The sequence below is a fragment of the Ixodes scapularis genome, unplaced genomic scaffold, assembly GCF_016920785.2.
Source record: "Ixodes scapularis isolate PalLabHiFi unplaced genomic scaffold, ASM1692078v2 PGA_scaffold8__174_contigs__length_109621045, whole genome shotgun sequence".
In the NCBI taxonomy this organism is placed as follows: Eukaryota; Metazoa; Arthropoda; class Arachnida; order Ixodida; family Ixodidae; genus Ixodes; species Ixodes scapularis.
In genome coordinates this window covers 26529896-26550609 of record NW_024609883.1, presented here as the reverse complement: position 1 = coordinate 26550609, position 20714 = coordinate 26529896, and the positions used below count along the sequence as shown (strand labels likewise).

Genomic DNA, 20714 nt, shown 5'->3' with positions numbered 1-20714 from the left:
TAATTAAATTACAGTAATTCAATTACTAACCAAGTATGCTCTGTGCCCCTCGATGGGCTCCAGTAAGTGACGCAAAAAATCCAGCACTACGGCCTTCTTCGCACGCGACGACCGTGGCACCGACCACCGACCCCCTCCTACGTCGTACAGTTATGTTATGCAAAGGGAGATGGCGCGACGGTCGAAAAGTCAACGTGGTGCGCATCGGAAGCGATAGATGGCGAAGCAGTCCGCAAAGCGGAGCCCGGTGACGTCACGAGCGGCTCTGACGAACCCCGAATTTCGCGACGGCCTTGAGCTTTCCGTGTTTTGCCGTCGTGGTGTGCGGTGTGGAGGCGTGCTGTGCCGCCGAAGTGCGTACTACGTTGTGTTGACAGCGCGCGGCGTGCTGCTCGCGGAGTGCGCGTGTGGCGTGCGGGAAGCGTGGCGTGCTCCGGGACCCGTGCCCTGGGCTCGCCATGAGAGAGTCATGAAGGCCGGAGCTGCGCTGCTCCTGTCCTGCCACGGACTCCTCTGCGCCATGGGAATAGGTGAGCGTCGCACGTGCAGGCCACGCGCGGGTCACTTCGACTGCCTCCCCTTCGCTGCCGTCGCGCTCATTCTCGGGCGAAGCGACTAGCTTCTGGTTAGGTGCCCGAGTGCCAGTGACGGAGTACGAAGCGAGTCGATTTAATTGGTTTCGATTAACACACCGCGTCGTTTGTGCCCCTCATCCAATTGGTTGTCAGGTTCGCAACTCTGTATGTGCTTATACGTTGCTCGTGCGCGGCAGCGTTCTGTGTGAGGACCGACATCGAGAAATTGGTGAATGAATTGCTGCGACATTGTTCTGAGTATACAACCATCCGTATGTATGTCTATACGTCGGGACTTTCTAACTTTGCACGTATGCTTACTCTTCTGGTCACAAAATCGGGCAAGTAATACGAAGTGGCATATCACCGTGTAAGCTGAAATATTCCCTAGTTGCGTAAACGTGGAACAACGACGAAGTTTTATCGGAAGAAACAAAATTTGGTACTACTGAATTCGCGGTGCTGCGAGACGCTGAATTATTGAACAGATATTTCAGCGCCCCGTTTAAAGTCCCGGCAATCAACGGAGGTGAGTGAGATAAAAAAAGAAAGGAAAACAAATTTCAGTATACTTGGAATAGATAGCGTGCTGTATAAGGATACTGTAAATAAAGGGAAGAACATAAAGCACAGGGACGAACAAGACGATTTCCCCAGTGGCAGGAAACGTCTGCCATCGGGTTAAGATCCGTAGAAGAGATTTTCGTCTTTGAAGCGGAAACGTTGCCGGCGCGTACCTGCGGCCCGACCTTGAAGTTGGCGGCATCTTTGAAGCAGGCTCGTACGCGGCTTGAGTTTCGGTTCCTTTTGGGGAATTTGTCGCACTGATTTACGTTTGATTCCAGTCTCACGAGGGACTTCTCTCGTTGTAACCCTCGGATTTCGCTTGACGATCGCTTTCGGGTGATGTGACGGTGGGCGGAGGTGTTGACAGTGCGCTTTCTTCTTCTTCCGGGGCGGTCGCCTTCGTGGCCGAGCTCGGGAATAATGGCATCAGGCACGGTTGGGCGAGAATCCTTGAGCAATGCTCGAGCAACTTCAGATTGACGATAGACCTTGACGAAACAACTAGAAAACAGCGAAACGTTTGTTAAAAGATAAAAAAAAAAAAAAAAAAAAAAAAAAAAAAACAGCACAAATAACAAAGTACACAAAAAATACGCCGAATTTAAATACGGAAATGCTTCGTTTACGAATATGTAAATCATTCTTGCAGGAGTCTCTAAACTTTGTCCAAATGTTACTCTGCTCACCCTTACAAATCGAGTTAATTTGTGTAAAAGAATAGACTCCAAGTCCCAACTAGGTGCGCCCTATTTGGCTATAGGAAAAATTCTCGAAATGTGGCAAGCGGCACTATTAAAATAATATCAAAAAATATTCCGGAATAATAATTATTCATACGTCCGCAGGCGCAGGTGTATGTGTGACAATTGCCCCACACATTCCGAAAAGCGTTTTAAAAGGCGGAAGCATAATGCGTTGCTTTTCTATGTGTTTTGTCCTCGACCACTTGTGCGAGGAATGTTTCCGAATTTAGGTGCTCTCGTTGTCACTTCCCCAACCGTCAAAGAAACATTTCAGTTGTCTTTCCTCTTGCACTTGCACTGACGTCCTAAGCGCGTTCAGTCTATGCCAGACTTCTCCAGTACCTCGCTTCAAGTTGGAAGCGTGCACCAGTTTTTTTCTACAAACATCACTATAGTTTTAAAATAAAAAGGGAGGCTGACAGTTTAGGAAACGTGTTCACCACTCTGGCTTAGTAATTCGTTCTAAAGAATCACAAAGCTTTATGGCAAAGGCCACAATTCCATCGCCTCCGGAACTGTAATAAGATAGATGGTCGTTGCACACACTCACATGTAATGATTTTTCACCTTAGCTTTCCTTCTCAACTCAAGAGCCAAATGAAAAATCACGTGATCGTGACGTATTCTTTCACCGGAACTGGAAGTTCTTCAAGCCATCTGAGGGTCGCGGGGTTAGCCGTCCGTCTTACATACTTACAGCGCGGTCTACGATTCAACCCAGCGAGCGCGTGCTCGAGAGCTGACGACCGCACACATCACGCCCGCGGAAGAAAAAACAAACAAGCATTTTGCGTTGTTTTGGAGACGATGATTGCAGTATTGTATTCCCTCTCTCCGACCAAGTAATCTTTTTCGACTACTCTTATTTGCTTTTATCATCTACGCAAGCATTTTGTAATAAGAGTGTTTGTAATCTCAACGAAATGTCGCGTTTTCATTGGTCACCTGTCGTCCTGGCTGCCGGAGATGACCTCGGTGTGTTACAGCTTTCATTGCTTTTCGATAGGGAAATCGGCCGCGCATCGTCGTGATTTATGAATTTCTAAGATGCTTAGAGCCCACCGAGTGAGTTATCGCCATATTTAGGCGATTTCAAAAACCTACTCGGGGCACCTTTAATTTTACTTTCATCGACGTAGATAACAGAAGTGTCCGACTGTCAACTTTGACGATGTTTGTTTTGGAATGTGATGACTTCAAGCTTTCTACCGCGCTTTTTAAGCACACGACGGAGCTTGTCATTGGCGAGTGATGATTAGTGCCATCAAGAAACTCGTTGGCCACGAACGCGAATCCAAAAAGCATACGCCCGAGGGAGGGACGCAGTGTTCGTGTCGAATACGAGGGCTGGGTTCGGTTGACGTGCTCCGGGTATCGCGGATGTATCGCAGTGAAAAAGGCGGAGAGCTCTAGAAGGAAAGGAGGTACGAAATAGTCAGCTGTGTTTTTAAATTTTCGTACCCAAAAAGCAGCCTTTTGACTTCCTACCCTCTTTTTTGCCCACGAGACGATATGCGATAAGTAAAATTCCATTCTGAAATTATTTATTTCGGCCCAAAGTCAATTTAATGTAAGCCCTTACCGATTATATGTCAAGAAAGGCAGGGCGCGGTCAGGCCTTCTTTTATTGATGACGATGATAATAATAAGTGTAAGACAGCTACGGGGATACAAAAATAACTGCAGAGATTACAGCAGCAGGCAACAGGTAAAATACATTCATAAAAGAACTAGGTTTTACAGGTTTACACAAAAATTCTATACAAAAAGTAACTACAATGATTTAGGGTTTATATTATAAATGTCCACGCCATCAGCATGATATTTGTTGAGCAATGAGGGAAGATTATGTTATTAAAGACTGGTAATTGTAGTTCGTGCGAAACGGAAACACTTTCCATTCCTCGGAGTAGCGGGTGCGGATGGCGGGCATGTTTTTGACCAATGCTGATGTTTGTTGCAGCCATCTGCTGCAACAAACATCAGGATTGGTGTTTAATAAAATGGCGATGCAGCCAATAACATGACGCCACCTGCCGAGAAGAAGGCCCAAGATCAAGCCTGAGCATAATCCCTGCTTTTCTTGAGCAGCCAGTGGCTTTCGATTTGTATGGGAATATGTGAACTGTGCGATGTATGGCGACATTGAAACTCGGAGCTGGACCGCAGTTTGACTTTCACGCATTGTTGTACACGTTCCTAAAAAAATTCACTAAAGCTCGTTCCTCGTTCCTTCTAACTTTTGGAAAGCGTTCCCGTTACAAGTTTCATTTATGAGAAAGGAACTCGTTCTCGTTACAGTTTGAAAAACGGAACGTATCGTTGCATATACTTTACTTTCATATTGTGCTAATAACCATATTTAGTTAGATGAAACGAAGTTTTTTGTTTCTTAGTTTTTATATATCCCATTAAATGACAACATACGAATTTGAATGCCGTGATGGAAGGACACCAAGAGATGACCACAACCGGAAGCGAGGTTCTATTTGTTAATATATTCCCATTTAAAAATCTCAGTGTTTCTCCATATCCATGTTTGTGGTCGGCGATTAAGAGACGAGCCAAATGTTATGTGAGCCGGGAAGGGGGAGCGGGGTCAATTTTGTTACTCTTTATTAAAGGGTTACCCCAGATCGCACGAGCGTTTTACAACAACTTCACGCGCCTCTCGTTTGAAGTTACTTCTGGATACTGTTCTCCTCAAGACGAGTAAGTGGAGAAGAGTGTAGGACCTTTGGAAGGTCAGTCTTGAAAACTACCAGTCATTCCTCGTGAAGGTTGTGTTCGTTGTTTAGTTTGAAGATGGGGGAGAGTGGGAGAGGGAATAAAGGGACATTTTTCTGTATCGTTTAAGTAACCAATGTTCGAGCTACAAAGGTGCGTTCGAAGTCTGGTAACCTGGTCCTTTGTTGTAACTGTAGGTCTCTTAGTGGAAGTTCAATGATGGCTGTAGTCGGCCTTAGATTTCTAGATGTATGAGCATTCTCGGAAGCAGAGAAAGGAGCTAGGTCTGAGATGTCCCTCTTTTTGTGTCTTTTCCTTCGACTAAATGTTCGCTTTTGTTTTGTGCCGCAGTTTCGGGCACTGAAAAGTTAATTAATATTCACCAGCCCGCCGGCACGCGACTGTTACCAAGCGATGACCCCAGAAAATAAACCCTAAAATGAGTAACAGAAAAGTTAACGAGATCCTGCTATTTGTAAACGTTTTTTTTTTTTCTTTTACTTTTTAGAATTTCGTTTTTAGAAATAAAATAAAAATTACCCCACTGGTCGAAAAGAAAAGAAAAGGAGCACCGTTCCTTTTGCCGTTCCTGTAAATAGGTAACGAGTTTCCGTTCCAGTTCCAGCGATGCGAGATGGAACGGCGGCGTTCCTTCGTTCCTCCTAAAAAGAAACGCGTTCCAGGAACGCCGTTCCGGACAACACTGCTTTCACGCAGGTACCTTCTTTTTTCTAGAGGTGAATGACCGCGGTAGCTACTTTCACAACGACGTGTCTTTCGTTTTTCCAGTCGTTGCTACCCAATTTACTCGACCCCTGATTATGAACAAAGCTTCCGTCGTCACTTTCCCGCTGAGTGCGTGGATTACCAATCATCGCGATCGACGGGGCGGAGATTACGCCCTCGTGGGAAATTGCCATCTTCGCAGAAGGCGTTTTCGCTGAGAACCGTTGTTCGGATCTCGTTATGCCCTGCATTTTTTGTTTATGTCGGAAGCGATTATTAGACGTACGTGTGGTCTGCGGGAAAGTATTCGCGCGTGGCTTGTTCATAAACAGGTCGTCTGTTACTCGAGTGAGTGCGGTATTAATTTATTATTAGAATATTCCTTTCGCTTAATTGTAACTAATTTTGTTTGCAGTTTATATTAACGCGTGTGGGTTTACTCGGTGTTGTTTTGGAGACATTCGCCAACGAATAGAAGTACTTTCGATTGATATTATTGTTGTTGAAACGAAATTGCTGTGGCCTACTGCAGGCAAAAATGATGCCGAGGAAGACCTTCTCCCAGCTTAAGTTACCCTGGATGGCAGCTTTACAAGGAATTAAACGGGAAAAACGACGACGAAAATACGTTAGTGTAGTTAAAAAGACGCATAACCGGGAGTTTCTTCTTTGAAACCTTTCATTGTTCCTTATTTTCCATTCTTGCCACGGTCATCAAGAAAAAAAAACCCCAAAAAAAAAGAAAACACTACATCCCTAACACACACACACAAAAAAAAAAACACAAAAAAAAACGTTAGTATTAAGTTTTTAATGTAACTCTAACTTTCGCGAATATCGCGGCTTGTACAATTCACGAACTTTAGTGGGCACGAATATTTATATTGTCTGCAGAGGCCAATCCTAGCCTTTAGAATTTGCAAAATTTAATTGTCGCGAATATGACCCCGCTGCCGAATTCGCAACAAATCAGGGCCGCGAAATTAAAGGGCTTTACAGTATATAACGAGGCTCATGACGCCGCTTTAAAACGCGGATAGAGTTTCCCTTTGTATATATAATATAAACTCTGCTTGCGCCATTTCATCTATAATTAAAGGAAAAGTGAGACACGGTTCTGTAGTTGAGGAAAAGCACTTAACTCGTCTTCGTTTGGTGCTCCAGGATCACGATTATCAAGATTATTTTTCAATTTCACGCACGGGGGCTGCAGAAAATAATGTATAATGTACCGCTGAAGCCCCTCCTTCCCGGAGCGTGACGTCATATCCATGGTTTTCGGAATCTCCGCTCTCACGCATCTTGAGCGCCTATCAGAGCTGTGCATGCGCACTTTTACTATTTCTAAAAGGTCAGAAGATGACGTCACAACTGTTATTAGTGCGGGGAAATATACTTGGCAAGCTCGCAGTGGCAGGCGCTGCCCACACGAGCTACACCGCTTGGTGGCCCAAAGATCCGAGTATGACGTCGCGACAAGTCGGAGGTTTTTCGTCTTTTCTCGCCTTTAGTTACATCCTCGGGGAAGACGAACGTGATGCTCAGAATCACTGGATAAAAATACTCTAGAATTTACCTTTAACTCGTTTTTTTTTTTCTTTTTCAGGAACCTTTTTTTTTTTAAGTTTTCTGTTTATAGTTTCATTATAGGTTTCTTTTTTTCTTGTTATCTTCTAGGAACTTGGAAACGTGTCAATGAGACCATTCGTGCCAGAATTAGTGGTGAAGTCGTGTGCGTATTCTGACTACTTTTATTTTGTTTGTTGTATTTTTAAAACGAGAAATTAAACTAGCTAAAGACTCGTCAGTTAATCTTTTTGTCAGTGGCAGCCCCGCTTGATGCGCTTAAATTCAATATCTCGGATTCCAATGGTGTTTACGTATCTAGTATTTTACACCAAATTTCTACTGTACATGAATTTTGATTCGACGAAGGCCTGAAATCCGGCTGTATTTTCTGCGGCTTCCGGACGAGCAAATAACGGACCTCTTAGACTTTATCACCGACGAGTTAAATCCCCCGTGCCCGTTTCGTTCAGAATGAGCATTATACCGGCGTGCGGTCGTGTGTCACGACTGGGCTTGCGGTGGAACTGGCAAGATTTGTCATTCACAGCGTACACACCAGACGCCCTTTGCGGCTGAATGACTTCCCGCTGAATAAACACGCGCACAGCATAGTTACCAACACCGGCGGGTTGTGTGACCCAGCTGTTTGGCCGTTTCCGGTCGTTCGACTTGAAAGAGTGAGGCCAGGGCTCGAGAGAGCATGAGAGACTAGGGACTTTGCATTCTCATACGACTAGTCGCTACTTCTAGTAAAGTGCCCGGACCGCGTCTCCGACTGGCGTGTTTAGCGTCCTGTACTGCCCAGGCATCAAAAGGGGTCCCAAGTAGCGACAAACGACGTCCTAGAAGCCGGAGTGTCATGCCCGCAAGTTGTAACCGAGTTTTCTTTCTTTAGCGAAACGCTGCCAAATGTGTGTCAAATATGAGTGCGGAGTATTTTGCGGTAGTCGTGCCCACCGAGAGGTCGTGTACCTTAAAATGGTGGCTACAGCAGTTTGTTTATGGCCCCGGTTTGCCTCAAAATTGCCTAAACGCACCCACAACCATCGCTTAACTAGTAACCAGATTATTTGCTTAAAGTTTTTTTTTTTTTGATTTAGTACAGTTTTAATTCTGGTCCTCACCGCTTTCATCAAACCGAAAGTCTCTACCAAAAACAATGAAAAACTGGCGTCAGCAACAGATGGGGGTTCACTTTTTGGGCAGTAGAGTTCGTTCCCTACCGATTACAAGAAGTTTGATGTTGACAAATGATTGCTTTAGAAGCTCGCTTCAGCATTCACGCAGGAGCTTGAAATTAATGAGCGGTATACTTTGCTGTCTATAGTCCGTTGCAACTCAGAAAGGTAGGGCGAGGAAAGACGGGCTGGAAAGGAGGAAGCAGACGCCACGCTGAAGAGAAGACGAGGTTTCAACCTCTCTTCTCCAGCGTTTCGTCGGCTTCCTCCTCCCGGCTCGTCTTACCCTCGCCCTGTTTTCTTGAGTTAAAACAGACTATTAATTACCTACTCGATCTTCAAGCCTCCCTGCCAGTGACATGACGACACTGGAAACGGCGGGTATATTTAAATGTTGGTTATTGGTATCGCTTTTATTTGCCGATTTCACATTAACTATTCTGATTTCAGAGGTATTGAAAAGCATGTCGGAAAGGGCGAAGGCCAGGTGCTCAGAAAGTGCAGTTAGTTTCGGCAGCTAAACAAATCGCCGGAGTAACCCTGAAGTGAGCCAATCTGCCTATTCGCGACTCCAGCGAACTATAGAGGGCGCGCTGCTCAGGCAAAATGGCGGACGAAAGGAGGTCGTTTTCGTCGTTCAGCACGCGGACCACCACAAGTTCCTGCACTGCAGCGTAAAATCAGCGTTACATTTGAAAGCAAAGCGATTTTTCGACGGTAGAAACCTTCTTCTAGTCAGTGCGTAGGAATCGCTTTGCGGAATCATAAGAATAATGGCTGGAAACGATGTTTGTTTCTATGCTGCCTACGAGAACCAAGTAGCGATGGCAGACGACAAAGTCGAAACGACCTCCTCTCGTGAGCTTCTCGGCGCTGCCGCTACGCGGCGTCGATTTCGCTGGAGTCGCGAGCGTTAGCTTTAGGGCAAGCTGAAAATGGTGTTCCACTCAGCAGTCTACTTCATAATTAGGAAGGGTGTGTCACCCGAAATAAGGGTTTAGTCATGGGTTTAAGTCTCTGCAACTCAAATCGCTTTTTTACACCTTACTGATGTAAATATTTTTACGGTGTACCTGAGTCACTTTTACTGTTTAGACACGCTGGTGTGCTCAAACAACCGAAGCCGTTTTTTTGTATTTGTGTGATATTGATACGCACGTAGCGGAGTTGGCTTCGCACGCGCCCGTATAGCCCATATAACAAAGGAACATGCTCGTATGAGTCAATGTTTATACGTGGGACAATATCTTTTGTCGTAGTTCCCCGATGCTGAGCCCTCGCGCTTAAAATAGAATTCTCTATTAGAAAAAAAAAAAGGAAAGGGTTTAGCAGGGATATATTTTGCTCAGTTGAGCGTCGCTTGATGAGCAGATGAGTTGTCACACAGTTTTCTTCGATAAGCGTGCTTTGTACAATCGAGCATAATTAACGTTTTCGTATGCCTAGCTGCTCTTTTATGAACGCCAAAACTATCCGTTCATCAACCTGCCGATTTTCTCGCATCTTTTGAGACTTTCTCAATCCTATAATCGAAAAACTATGTCTCGCTGTGTGGGAAAGCGAAATTTCATTCGTCGGGAAAATACCCGAGAAATGTTCACTTGCACTGGTGCAAAAGTATCGCCGAAATGTGTCCTTTTTGGGGGGGTGAACATAGACATCCCTGTTTGAGAAAGGAAGTGCTAGTAGTAGTCTACCTTTTTTTAGAGAACATTACAAAGCGCTCGATACAAAAGGTTGCTCTTTCACGGGCCGAAGAGCAAAACCAGTAGCAGAAGCTATAAGAGATGTCCCAGTTGACTTTCCCAGGCGTCCAGTACGTATTCGAACAGGGTCTCTGATTCGAGAATTTTCGTGCACGCCACATCGCCTGTTTTAGGGGGGGAGACAGGGGCAGGGGCAGAAGGCTTAGGTAAACACGCCTCGGTGACTCATGGGTTAGCTTTTACACGGCTGTCGGACTTATACGCTTCTCGGGTAAACAACAAATTTAGGAGCCGGCTAAAGGCTGGCGCGTGAATCGCAAGGCATATTTACCTAAACCTCACTCCCCTCCTTTCTACCGCCCCCTAAACCGGACGATGTTTGACGCCCGTGAAAACGCGCCAACCGGAGTGTCGAAATTGACCCGTTGATTTACACCATGCACAACCTTTTCCGAATACGCGGCTCGGCCGAGCACGCCGGCTCGTGCAGTGCAAGCGTCATTCGGGGCAGCATACTCGTGCCTGTAACTTCGAACTTCGCTCGCGCACAAAGTGGAACAAATTACGGGAGGTGGGAGTAGTCGCGGGACACAACGCAGCGCAGTCAGCGCCAGTGTTCGGCCTTTCTCTGGCACGAGCAAGGCCGCGGTCCCACGTTTGGGCAGCTGTCTGGCACCCCGCGTTCCCCTCTCCTCGGCGTTTGCACGGGGGGCCGTCTCCTGAAGGATCGCGGCCCCGCTGACTCCGGCCGACCCGCGACCCGCGTGGCCCGAATCGATAGTCGTCCCGTCCATCGGAGATTCACGAGCACCTGGTGCCGCCAGTGTCACACATCCGCTACTGGGAAGGGACGCGTCACTCCGGAATTCGTGGCGCTCTTCAGCGGGCCTCAAGATTCGCAAGCTTACGTTTCTTCTGATTCCCGGGTTTTAGACATAGTATCGTATTTTACATATTTATTTATCTAGAACACATTTGCAGACCTTGTAACGGAACCCTGCAAGTGTGGGGTAGAAAAGAGTGAAAATATATGATATAAAATTCAGTTATTTTAAAAGCTTGAAACAGTTTGAACGCATGACAACGTAAAATAGAATTGAACAAAGAAAGATTGACAGAAGGCGTCGGCCCACAACTTGAAAAGAGTCGCCTCCAGTGTGGAGTACAGGATGCATTATCAGCGCAGGACAAACTAAGGAAACTGTGCCTTCAGATGAACTCACCGAAAGAACGTGAAGGCCAATGCAAGCTTCAACGTACCGATAGCTACGTAAACTGATGCGTACGGGTCAAATTTGGGATTCCTTTCTTTTTGCAAGAAAGTGTGCGTGGTACAATCTGGCCGCTGCGTAAACGTCAGATTACAAGAACATAAACTTCCGCTCGGGTCATCACCGTCAGGAGACTTGGCGTTACGCGTAAGAGACTGAAAATGAGTCCCTTCGTTCTCCGAAACCAAAGTTCTAAACTGTTTCCACAACCGGATGACTCGAGAGCTTTTACGAGGCAAAACCTGTCGAGGCAGTGGGCGCAGTGTAACAAGCGCACCAGCGCACTACCAGTTGCACTGACTCTGAAAGGGCTGACATACCTCAACATCTTCTCTTAATTCTTTCTCTCCTCTTTTAGGTTTTAAATTTTTCTCAAACTTTTGTAAACTTTCTATTTCTTCTTTATTTCAGTGTTTTTGTTTTTGATTAATAATGCGTTAGCATGAGTACTCACATGAGAGAGAAAAGCTGACGGCGTCCGCCTCTCGACAAAACAGTTGAAAGAAAAGCGCGCCGCGTAAAGAGTAGGAGAGTACACTATAAAAAAAGGGGCTGTATTCTTACACTTCCTGTCCCATATAAGACACCCAAAAGGTCAGTTCGACGTAGAGCGCGCTGACGTCGATCAGTCGGTACTAACTTTTACGAGGGGCTTGATAGCCGTGTGGTACAACTTATTAAAATAGCTAATCTACGTGTTACTGACTACAAAAAAAAAGCGGGGTTTTCTTAGCCCTACTGCAAAACCTCGGGTGTTTTCTTTCTGTGGTCTATGATAGGTACTTTAGGTCTTTAAAATGTTCTATCGCACCGTTCTCAAGCCCCCCGTAAAATTTAAGGCCGCCTGTTCGACTGTAGTGTGGTATACGTCGAACTGAAGTTTTGGTGTGCATTCTATGGGACAAAAGGGTGTAAGGTGATACCCTTTTGTTTTAGAGTGTGGTGAAGGGCAAAGGCTAGAGGGAGGTGACGTCACGGGGCGGAAGCCAATGAGCGCGCGGATGCTGGGGCAAATCTGAACTTGCATGCTGTGCGGAGCGCGAATTCCTTGGTTTGGGCTACAAAATGGGATGTGAACCAAGTTCTAGCGCTGGTGCAAGTAGGCTGCAAAAAATTACAGGAAGATCCATTGGCGGATCCTTCGGGACTCCGTTAGCATTACCCCTGGACAAGGCTACACACGTCCTCCTTTAGGAAACGCTAACACTGACCCTATAACAAGGCCAAAAAGTGGCAGCAAAGAATAAAGGACGGAAAAGAAAAAGCCACGAGAGAAAAGTGAAGGGATCAGCGTTTCAGCGTTTCCCAAAGACGGGCGTGTGTGGCGTTTCCCAAGGGTCATGCTAACACATTCCCAAAGAACTCAACAATAAAAATTCCTTTTATTTTTTTTATTTTATAATTCAATTTAGGTAATATTTTATCATTACTCATCTATCTACGGAATTAAAATTCATTTTGGGTAATTTTCAGTCATCCCATCCCACGCCCTACATCTCGTCCTTCTCTATAAAATACTAGTTTTTAGTAGCGGTTTTCCTGTCCCTTTCATGTTCTTGTGCTATTGCGCTATTGTATAGATATATGACGAAAATGACCGTCAGGAGTACAAAGAAAGGAGAACACATGATTCATTTCGCAATCAAATAGACAGGCGCACTGAAAGAGAATCAAACAAAAAAGAATGTAATTACATTGTTATCATGAACAGCCATAAACAATCACATTGCATCTTCTCTATCACCGTAGGCCACGTACAAAACCGGGATTAGTGTTGAGTGGTCCCGTTTAGAAAAAAACGTGACGTAACTCTTTAACAGTGACTCTGTCGGTAATATAGCAGCATCCAATAAACATGCTACTGGCCGATGTCATTTTCGGAGTTTGTGCGTATAACGTGTAATAAAACCGCTGTTCCTAGCAGTGAACACGCACCCTGGGCTGTGAATTTCTAAGCATTGGAAAACTTTATACGAGGGAGGAACCGTATGATGCAGAAATACTCGAGTGGATTCGACTGCTGGAGTTGCAAACAGGCCCCGCGAGCCTATTTGCGGCTCCTGCTAAATGGACAGCACCTAGCGGGAAAACACTGAACTGACCGGAGAAGGTCCCTTCACGGTTTCTGCTCGTCTCTTGTCACTTCCGTGATTACATGTTGCCGGTGGTTTTCGCGATGGAACAGTTGTCCCGGTGACTCTGTCGGAACTGTGGTACCAGCTTGCTACCCATGTTGCTCCCAACGCAACCTAAGTAAAACCGCGTGAACCAGACATTCCGCGTTTATCAACGTTCGTCAGCACCGTAGAAGGACAGTAGATCCTTTCATCGCTTCCTCGAAGAAAGTCGAGCCCCATGTAGCTCGCTTACGCCAACACATCGGCGCAGGTTCGAAAGGTGAAGGATAAAAAGCGGGACAAACGTTTTCGAGCTCAACGCTGGATGGATAGATGGATGGTAATGGCTATACCCTTTGTAACGGGCGGCAGCTTGCGCCACGTAACCTAACATTTCGTCATCCCTTCTTTTTTATTTTAATTTGTATAAAGTTTGTTTTAACAGAAACAACCGCCCCCCCCCCCCCCTCTTTTCTTTTTAAGTGTTTCCAGTGCTTTTTTTTCCGTATTTTTGCCCCTCCCTAGATCGTTTCCACCAATCTTCCAGTCTACTCTTAATTACCGCGATTCTTTCCCTATCCATTCGTCCATCCATGTCTGCAAATCCCAATGATCCCTCAAAATCCGTAGTCATCCCCCCAAGAGGCTGGGACGAAACCCCGTGCACCTACAAATTATGTGTTCTGTATAGTTTCCCTTTTGCGGTTGCATACGTTGCATAGACTGTCCATTTCCTTGAATTTAGCCCAGGGATGGGCAAAATACATGCAAATATGTATCGAAATACAAATACAAAATACTTCGTCAAAAATGTATTTAATTGCAAATCTAATTACATTTCCAAAAAAGCATTTAAGTACAAGATGCAAATAAAAGCAAATGTATTTGGTCTCCTCCAAATACTTTTCCAAATACACTCCTCAAAATTTGCGCCAGCGACTTCAGGGCACCTGCAACGGTTTTCTCGGTATTTTATTGTAATTTTGCATCGCACACTCGGGAGTTAGTGTGCGAGGCTCTAGTAACGTAATAGGAATATAATCACAAAAAAATTGTAATCAGCTTGGACGTAATAGGTGTAAAAAGTACAGATCTTCAACCAGCTTTTTTTGTCGATTACGTTTTGGTATAGACCAACAAAGAACCGAGACGACCAAGACGCGCAGCACTAGCTCAAGAATTTTTTATTGTTGCAACTCGCACCAGTTACGAAAATCTGGACGACCCGCGCATTTAGAATGTTCCAGGCAAAAATATGGATGAAAATCAGGCTGGAAAGTATCACAAGTTGTCACAGGCACTTATTTAGCCAGTCTGCCCGTGAACGTCGATTTCGTCACTATTCTTGCCGTGGACTAGCACCGTAACCACGAAGTTACTAAACGCTTGTGCTTGATTGAGAGACTCTGCATTTGGTGCAGAACGTAGTTTTCTTCCTGCTCTGGACAGTGATAATAAATTTGAGGGATGTATTTTTTGCACACCAAATTGTATTTAATTACAATTGTATTTGAAATACCCACGTTTTAGTATTTAAATACACACGTCAAATACATTACCCAATTTGTAATTAAATACAAATGCAAAATACACAAAGTATTTTAAATACGTATTTCAAATACTTCTATGTGAAATACTGCCCACCCCTGACATAGTACTATATGTTTTCGTTCTTAGCATCCCCCGTTCTAGCTTCAAACAGTAATGAGATCCCCAATGAATTATCATACAACTGTTCCTTCTTTATTTCTTGTTTTTGTGCCCTGTATTTTGTTAAAGCTGATTTCCCCTGCATTCTCTCTTCCCCCTTTTTCACCTCAGTTTCCTTTACTCCCTTTTCTACTGATATGCTCTGATCGGCCCCATCTCGTTGAATGTATTTAGATCTCAGATTGCGAGTTCGGTTTGTCCACTTGGTGTTTAGGCTTTTCATATATAGATACGTGTACACTTTCGCTGCCCACCCTGTATTCTCAATTTCAGCAAGTCTTTGTTCAAATTTTACTTTACCGATCGCTTCCCAACTCTCGAAAGATGCCCAACCCATATCCCCCTCCCTCATCTGGTGTATTCCCATGTGCCCCCCATGCCAACCTACCCACACTCCTTTGCTGTATCTCTAAACCTGCCTGAATTTCTGACCTCCTACCTACACAATACCGTATTCCCAAATGACAGTCCTGGCACCATGACTCCCTTCCATACACCCCTAACGACTTCATATCTATTATAGTTCCGTAGTGCCCTGTGTTTCATGACAGCTGAATCTCGTTTCCCCTTCTTTATTACAATATCTTCATGGTCTTTTAGATACCGTCTTTCTTCACTTAACCATACTCCCAGATATTTGTACTTTTCTACGTGTTCTAACAATGTGTCCTGTATCTCCAGGAGTTCCCCCTTCTCATCGTTGAAAACGGTTATACCCGACTTGTCTCTGCTGAATTTTAGTCATAAACTGTCCCCTTCCCGGCTGCAAATCCTAATCAGTTCCTGTATTTTCTCACGACTTTCTGATACGAGCACAATGTCGTCTATACATTAACCCTGGCAATACTTAATTTACTTTACGTCATTCCTCCATCTAAGTTAGGTAAAAACCTAGGTTGCACCGGTCTAATCTTTTGTTCATCTCATTGAGGTATATCATAAAGAGCAGGGGAGACAACGGGCAACCCTGTCTAAGACCTCTTTTTATTGCTGCTGGTCTTGTAGGTTCGGCTTCCCATGTTATAACCACCATATTCTCCGTATAAACCCGTTCTAGAAACTTAATAGAGGTTCCCCTTAGCCCATATCTCTTCAGTTGGTCCCAGAGTTTTCCCTGATTGACATTGTCATACGTTTGATGTCCAGAAATGCTACCCATAATTGCTTTTGACTTGTCATTGCTATCTCTATGCACTGAGTGATTACGAACAAGTTATCATCTAGTGGTCTTACTTTTTGGGGGAGAATTGAATAATAATAATAATGGACGGTTTCAAATAAAGCTTTCATTTCAGATATGGAATGAAATAAGACGTGACCATTTTTGACATTTTTTGACAGATGCCTCCCCCGCAATGCTCCCTACAACCCTCGACGTGACGGAACACCTTTGTTGAGAACCAATCATGGCACTCATTCATTATCATACCTTCCGTCATTTCCCGAGGAATAGTTTTAAAATTGTTCGCATTTATTCGCTCAAATTAAAATCTGTCCATGTTCGTCGGACCCATTGTTTAGTGCCGTATCGATTTTATTTGCTACAAACGTGCGTGTGTGTGTGCCCATGTGTGTGTGTGGGGGGGGGGGGGGGGGTGCGCGCGCGCGCGTGTGTAAACCTTTTTTTTATTTTTTTTTACCTATAAACGTTTTTTTTTACTGTCTGATGTTTAGTTCTGGTGAGCAATGAACCGGTTAACCGGGCCATGTAAGGAAGAGCATACCTTCCCGATTATTCCGAGACCACGCGTCCAAGGAAAGAAACAACCCGACCTTAATCTCTACCGCAGGGGTGATCCGACTGAGCTAATCAGACAGCGTTAAAAATGCACCGTCACGGCGCTTCTCGTCCTTTTCGCTATCAGCGGTTCAGCCAATCACGCGAAGAAAAATGCGCTGGGTCGAATCAATGATTGGTCTAGCCGGTCAGAGCCGGTCAGAGCCGGCCATAGGACTGAAGCGTTGCTTGCGGTCGGACCACACGTGAAACGGAGTACAGTTTGGTTTTTACTATTTGACGATCTTCCGCAACTTTCCAGCATGAATATCGGAACTTAGCCCGTGTTCCCGTGTCTCCAATGTTCTCCAAAACGTAACCGCTACAAAAGTAGCCGTGACTTAGTCATTCTTCCGTCGCCATCTTAGAGTTCCATGCTTCCTTTCTCTTTCAGCTCCGGGCAAAAATTTACCCTATTGAACTTTCTTTTTTTAGCTCTACATTCGTCTACTTGTTTATGTTATTCGTGGCAATATCTAGAGCATTTATTTTCTTACTCTACCCGCTACCTGCTCCACCCTTAAAGGGAAGCTGAAGACGTCCCTGAATTCGAACAAACAGCAAAAAGTTCTAAGGTAGACACCTCAAAAATGTGTCTAATGTTTTCTTTTGATATTATTATAGGAGCGTTGTAATAACCCAATCAAAATTTCGACGTAGACCCACCGGTTGCGGCGCGCCAACGGCAAAAAAAAAAAAAAAAAGAATACGCGAAAGAGGAAAGAAAAAGAAAGAGCAAAAGGGACGTGTTCGGCGGGGGTACCCTCGCTCGCCCCTAGGCTGGTTCGGGGATGCCGACGATGGAGTCACGACGCTCTGGACAGATAACAAGCGGCAGAGAGGATACCCTTATGCCCGGCGGCAATCGCTTGCTCTTCCAAATGAACGCGGTTTCTCTTTACTTTTGCCCAAGATAAGATGATGGAATTCACGGGACAAAAAGCTATGCGGAGAGCAAGTTCGTCTGCTTCTTTCGCAAGGGTTGGGGTGTCGTCAGAACACCGAACTCTGGTTCGCTCTGATTGGAAGGACACTGGGCAAACCTCGAATCAAGCTGCCTTGAGATCTACCCACTATGCTTCAACCAGAGCCAATCAGAGCTCGGCGTTCTGACGACACCCCAACCCCTTCAGAAGAAGCAGACGAACTTGCGCTCCGCAAAGAAATCCGCTTCCGAGTCAGATTTCTTGACACGTGCTTCAGCTCCTTTTTAAAGCGCTCAAACCTTGTAGGACATCTGTAACTTCTGCTTGGACGATCGTGGCCAAACAAAGGTAGCAGCAAAAAAAGTACCTTACTTTGATGTATAAAGTCGAAAAACAGCGTATGCAGAGTGTTTTGAGCTCCTCCCAGCATTGGGGCCACAAAGAGTTTGCGGCATCATCATCATCATGGTCTCTTTTTATTTTTGGGTGTACATGAACGACTGCCTCGATATGGAACATAGTAATAAAATATAAGGCATGCTGAAGTAAATGAAATGCACATACAGATATACATATATGTGTATATATGCGCATATAAATGTGTACTGTGCAACAGAGATCAGTGGGTTAATTTCCGCCGAAGGAGGCGGTGTTTTTTTTAAATACAACTGGCCGTGTTACTATATTTTAACGCGACAGCGTTGAGGAGCTCGTGTCGCAGGCAATCCGGCGTCGGTGTCGGCGTCGGTGGTACTGGACCATCCTGATTGGTCGATAGGGTAATGACATCACAGCCACCTGTGGCGTCACGTGTGACGTCACACATGACGCCACATGTGACTCTCCAACAACCTACAACGCTCACGTGCGACGTCACACGTGCGAAGTCACGTGACACGTGACCTTACCGACTATGCGACGCACACGCGCTTGCGCGGCTTGGGAATAGCGCGGATGAGAAGGTTTTGCGGACGGGGCCCAAAAACGCTATCGCGTTCCGCTCTTAAACGCGAAGCTTAAGCGTCTTCCAAGTTTTGTCACATTTCGGGACGTTCCGTAACATGAAACGCCCCAAAAAACATTCTGGATAAGCTAAATACAGCGCACAGAAAGACGAAGACGGAGAGAACACAGGACAAGCACTGAACCGACTCAACCAGCAGCTGAACTGACAACTGAATTGAACTAACAACTGGAGTCTCACCGTGCCCTCAGACGGCAATTCTTTAATCCTGACATCATGCTATGGTTGACAACTTCCAAGAGCAGATAGAGCGAGTTCCCCGTGCTGGTTTTCTCATCTCAGTTTTGCTCTGTGTGGTCCAGACTCTGCTGCAAAGGATCAGGGTGGATGTTAGGAAAAAAATACCCCAAGGCATTCCATCGCCCCCAAGGCATTCCAGACAGCGCTGTGTCTGTGCACTTCTTCTACTCGTCCTTCGTCGGTTTTTTCCTGCGCTGTTCCCACCTATTAAGAAGCATTCCATACTATCACAGTACCCAAAGCGGGTGGCGCAACTTTTAGTGCGCAGCTCTTAGGCGCCCGTTTCCGGCTTGAGCGGCGTCGCCGTCGCCGTCGGCGTTACCGCGCGGTGCATTATGGGAAGCGTGACCTCACTGATGACGTCATCAGTGATGATGACGATGCCGTCATCAGTAACGATGACGATGCCGATGATGTCATCAGTGACGTTACAGATGACGTCATGAGTGACGATGACAATGCCGATGCCGATCGATGCCGATGGCGTCATCAGTGACGATGACGATGCCGTCATCAGTGACGTCGCTGATGACGTCATCAGTGACGATGACGATGCCGTCATCAGTGACGTCACTGATGACGTCATCAGAAACGATAACAATGACGTCATCACGACGACGATGACGTCATCGTGATGACGTCATCACATGACCTCGATGAGGTCACGTGACCCTCGTGAGGCGACTGCGACGCCGCTCGGAGGGAGGAGTAGCGGACAGGATGAGGAGGAGGGAGGAGGGGTATACCTTCCCCTCGGTACCCGTCCCTTCTCGTCCTCAAGAGCTGCGCTCCAATTCGGCGTTACAGGGAGTTGTAAACGGCTTTCATTTTTGATCTGCCGCTTGTATTCTCGGCACCGCGCAAGTTGACACAATTATGCCTGCGAATTAATAAGGTGACCAAAGATAGGCTTTCATGTGCTGTTAAACTCGAAAAGAAATTTGTGGAATAGGCGGTGGGCGATGTTCACAAAATATGTTTGTCATGCGGCCGGGTTTACATCGACCAAACAGGTAGATGCGTCAATGGAAGGATGCGCGCGCATGACCTGTCTCTGTGGTAAACGACCGGAGGACACTTACATATTCATTGTCAGGACTGTCTTTGTCACCCTAAACTGCTTCCATGATTTTTGCAATGCTGGTAGGGGGCCGCGATGAAGTGGAAAGAGAGGTACTGGAAGCATACGCGATAGAAAAGGAACTGCGTCAGCCAGCCCTCCATTGTTTACACAAACAAAGTTGATTTGATGACACGTGTGAACGCTGATGTCACATTTGACAATTTATTTTGCCTTTTGCGGTTTTCTTTTTTTTTTTTCTTAATCCGTTCTTTAATTAGTTGAACGCTGTATTCTTCTCTCCGTCTTCGTCTTTCTGCGCGCTGTATTTCCCTTATCTAGTCATGAACCAACTCGCCGGCTTCGCCACTTTAGTTCGACACGTTCTGCATTAATACGCGAAACAGTGTCTACCTCTCGACGGCAATGACGTAGAAATTGGGCGAAATCGATGAACTGTGCAGATTCCCCGCTCGCATCGGATCAGCGTGGCCGGACGAATGGGTCGCCCGTCCCACGGCCCCTGGCACTTGCGGCCGCTCGGTCGGTCTTGCGGTCCTTGCCCCTGCCGAAGAGAAGAGGCGTCTTGGCGATTTCCAGCGTCTCTCCGAGGAGAGCGCGTGGGATAACCGGCCTCGGTCGCGCGGCGTGTGCCAGGCTAATGATGACTACGGTAATGACCGAGTCCTGTCCGCGCTTCGAGGAACGCTGCCGGAGCGGTGCACAATTTACGACGCGTGCGCACTGCTTCTTACGCGCGGCCAAGGTGGACCCCGTCGTGTTTCCTCCGCGTAACCG

General features: G+C 45.9%; 1 protein-coding gene across 1 annotated transcript in view; it reads left to right on the top strand.

Moving 5' to 3' along the window:
- Nucleotides 1-301: 301 nt before the first annotated feature.
- The window catches only part of LOC8025131, a 260665-nt gene continuing 240252 nt past the window's right edge, over nt 302-20714 (top strand). Inside the window, exon 1 of the mRNA XM_029995044.3 lies at nt 302-530. Coding sequence (XP_029850904.2) covers nt 470-530 — 61 coding nt within the window. The 5' untranslated portion in view covers nt 302-469. The remainder of the gene's footprint in view (nt 531-20714) is intronic.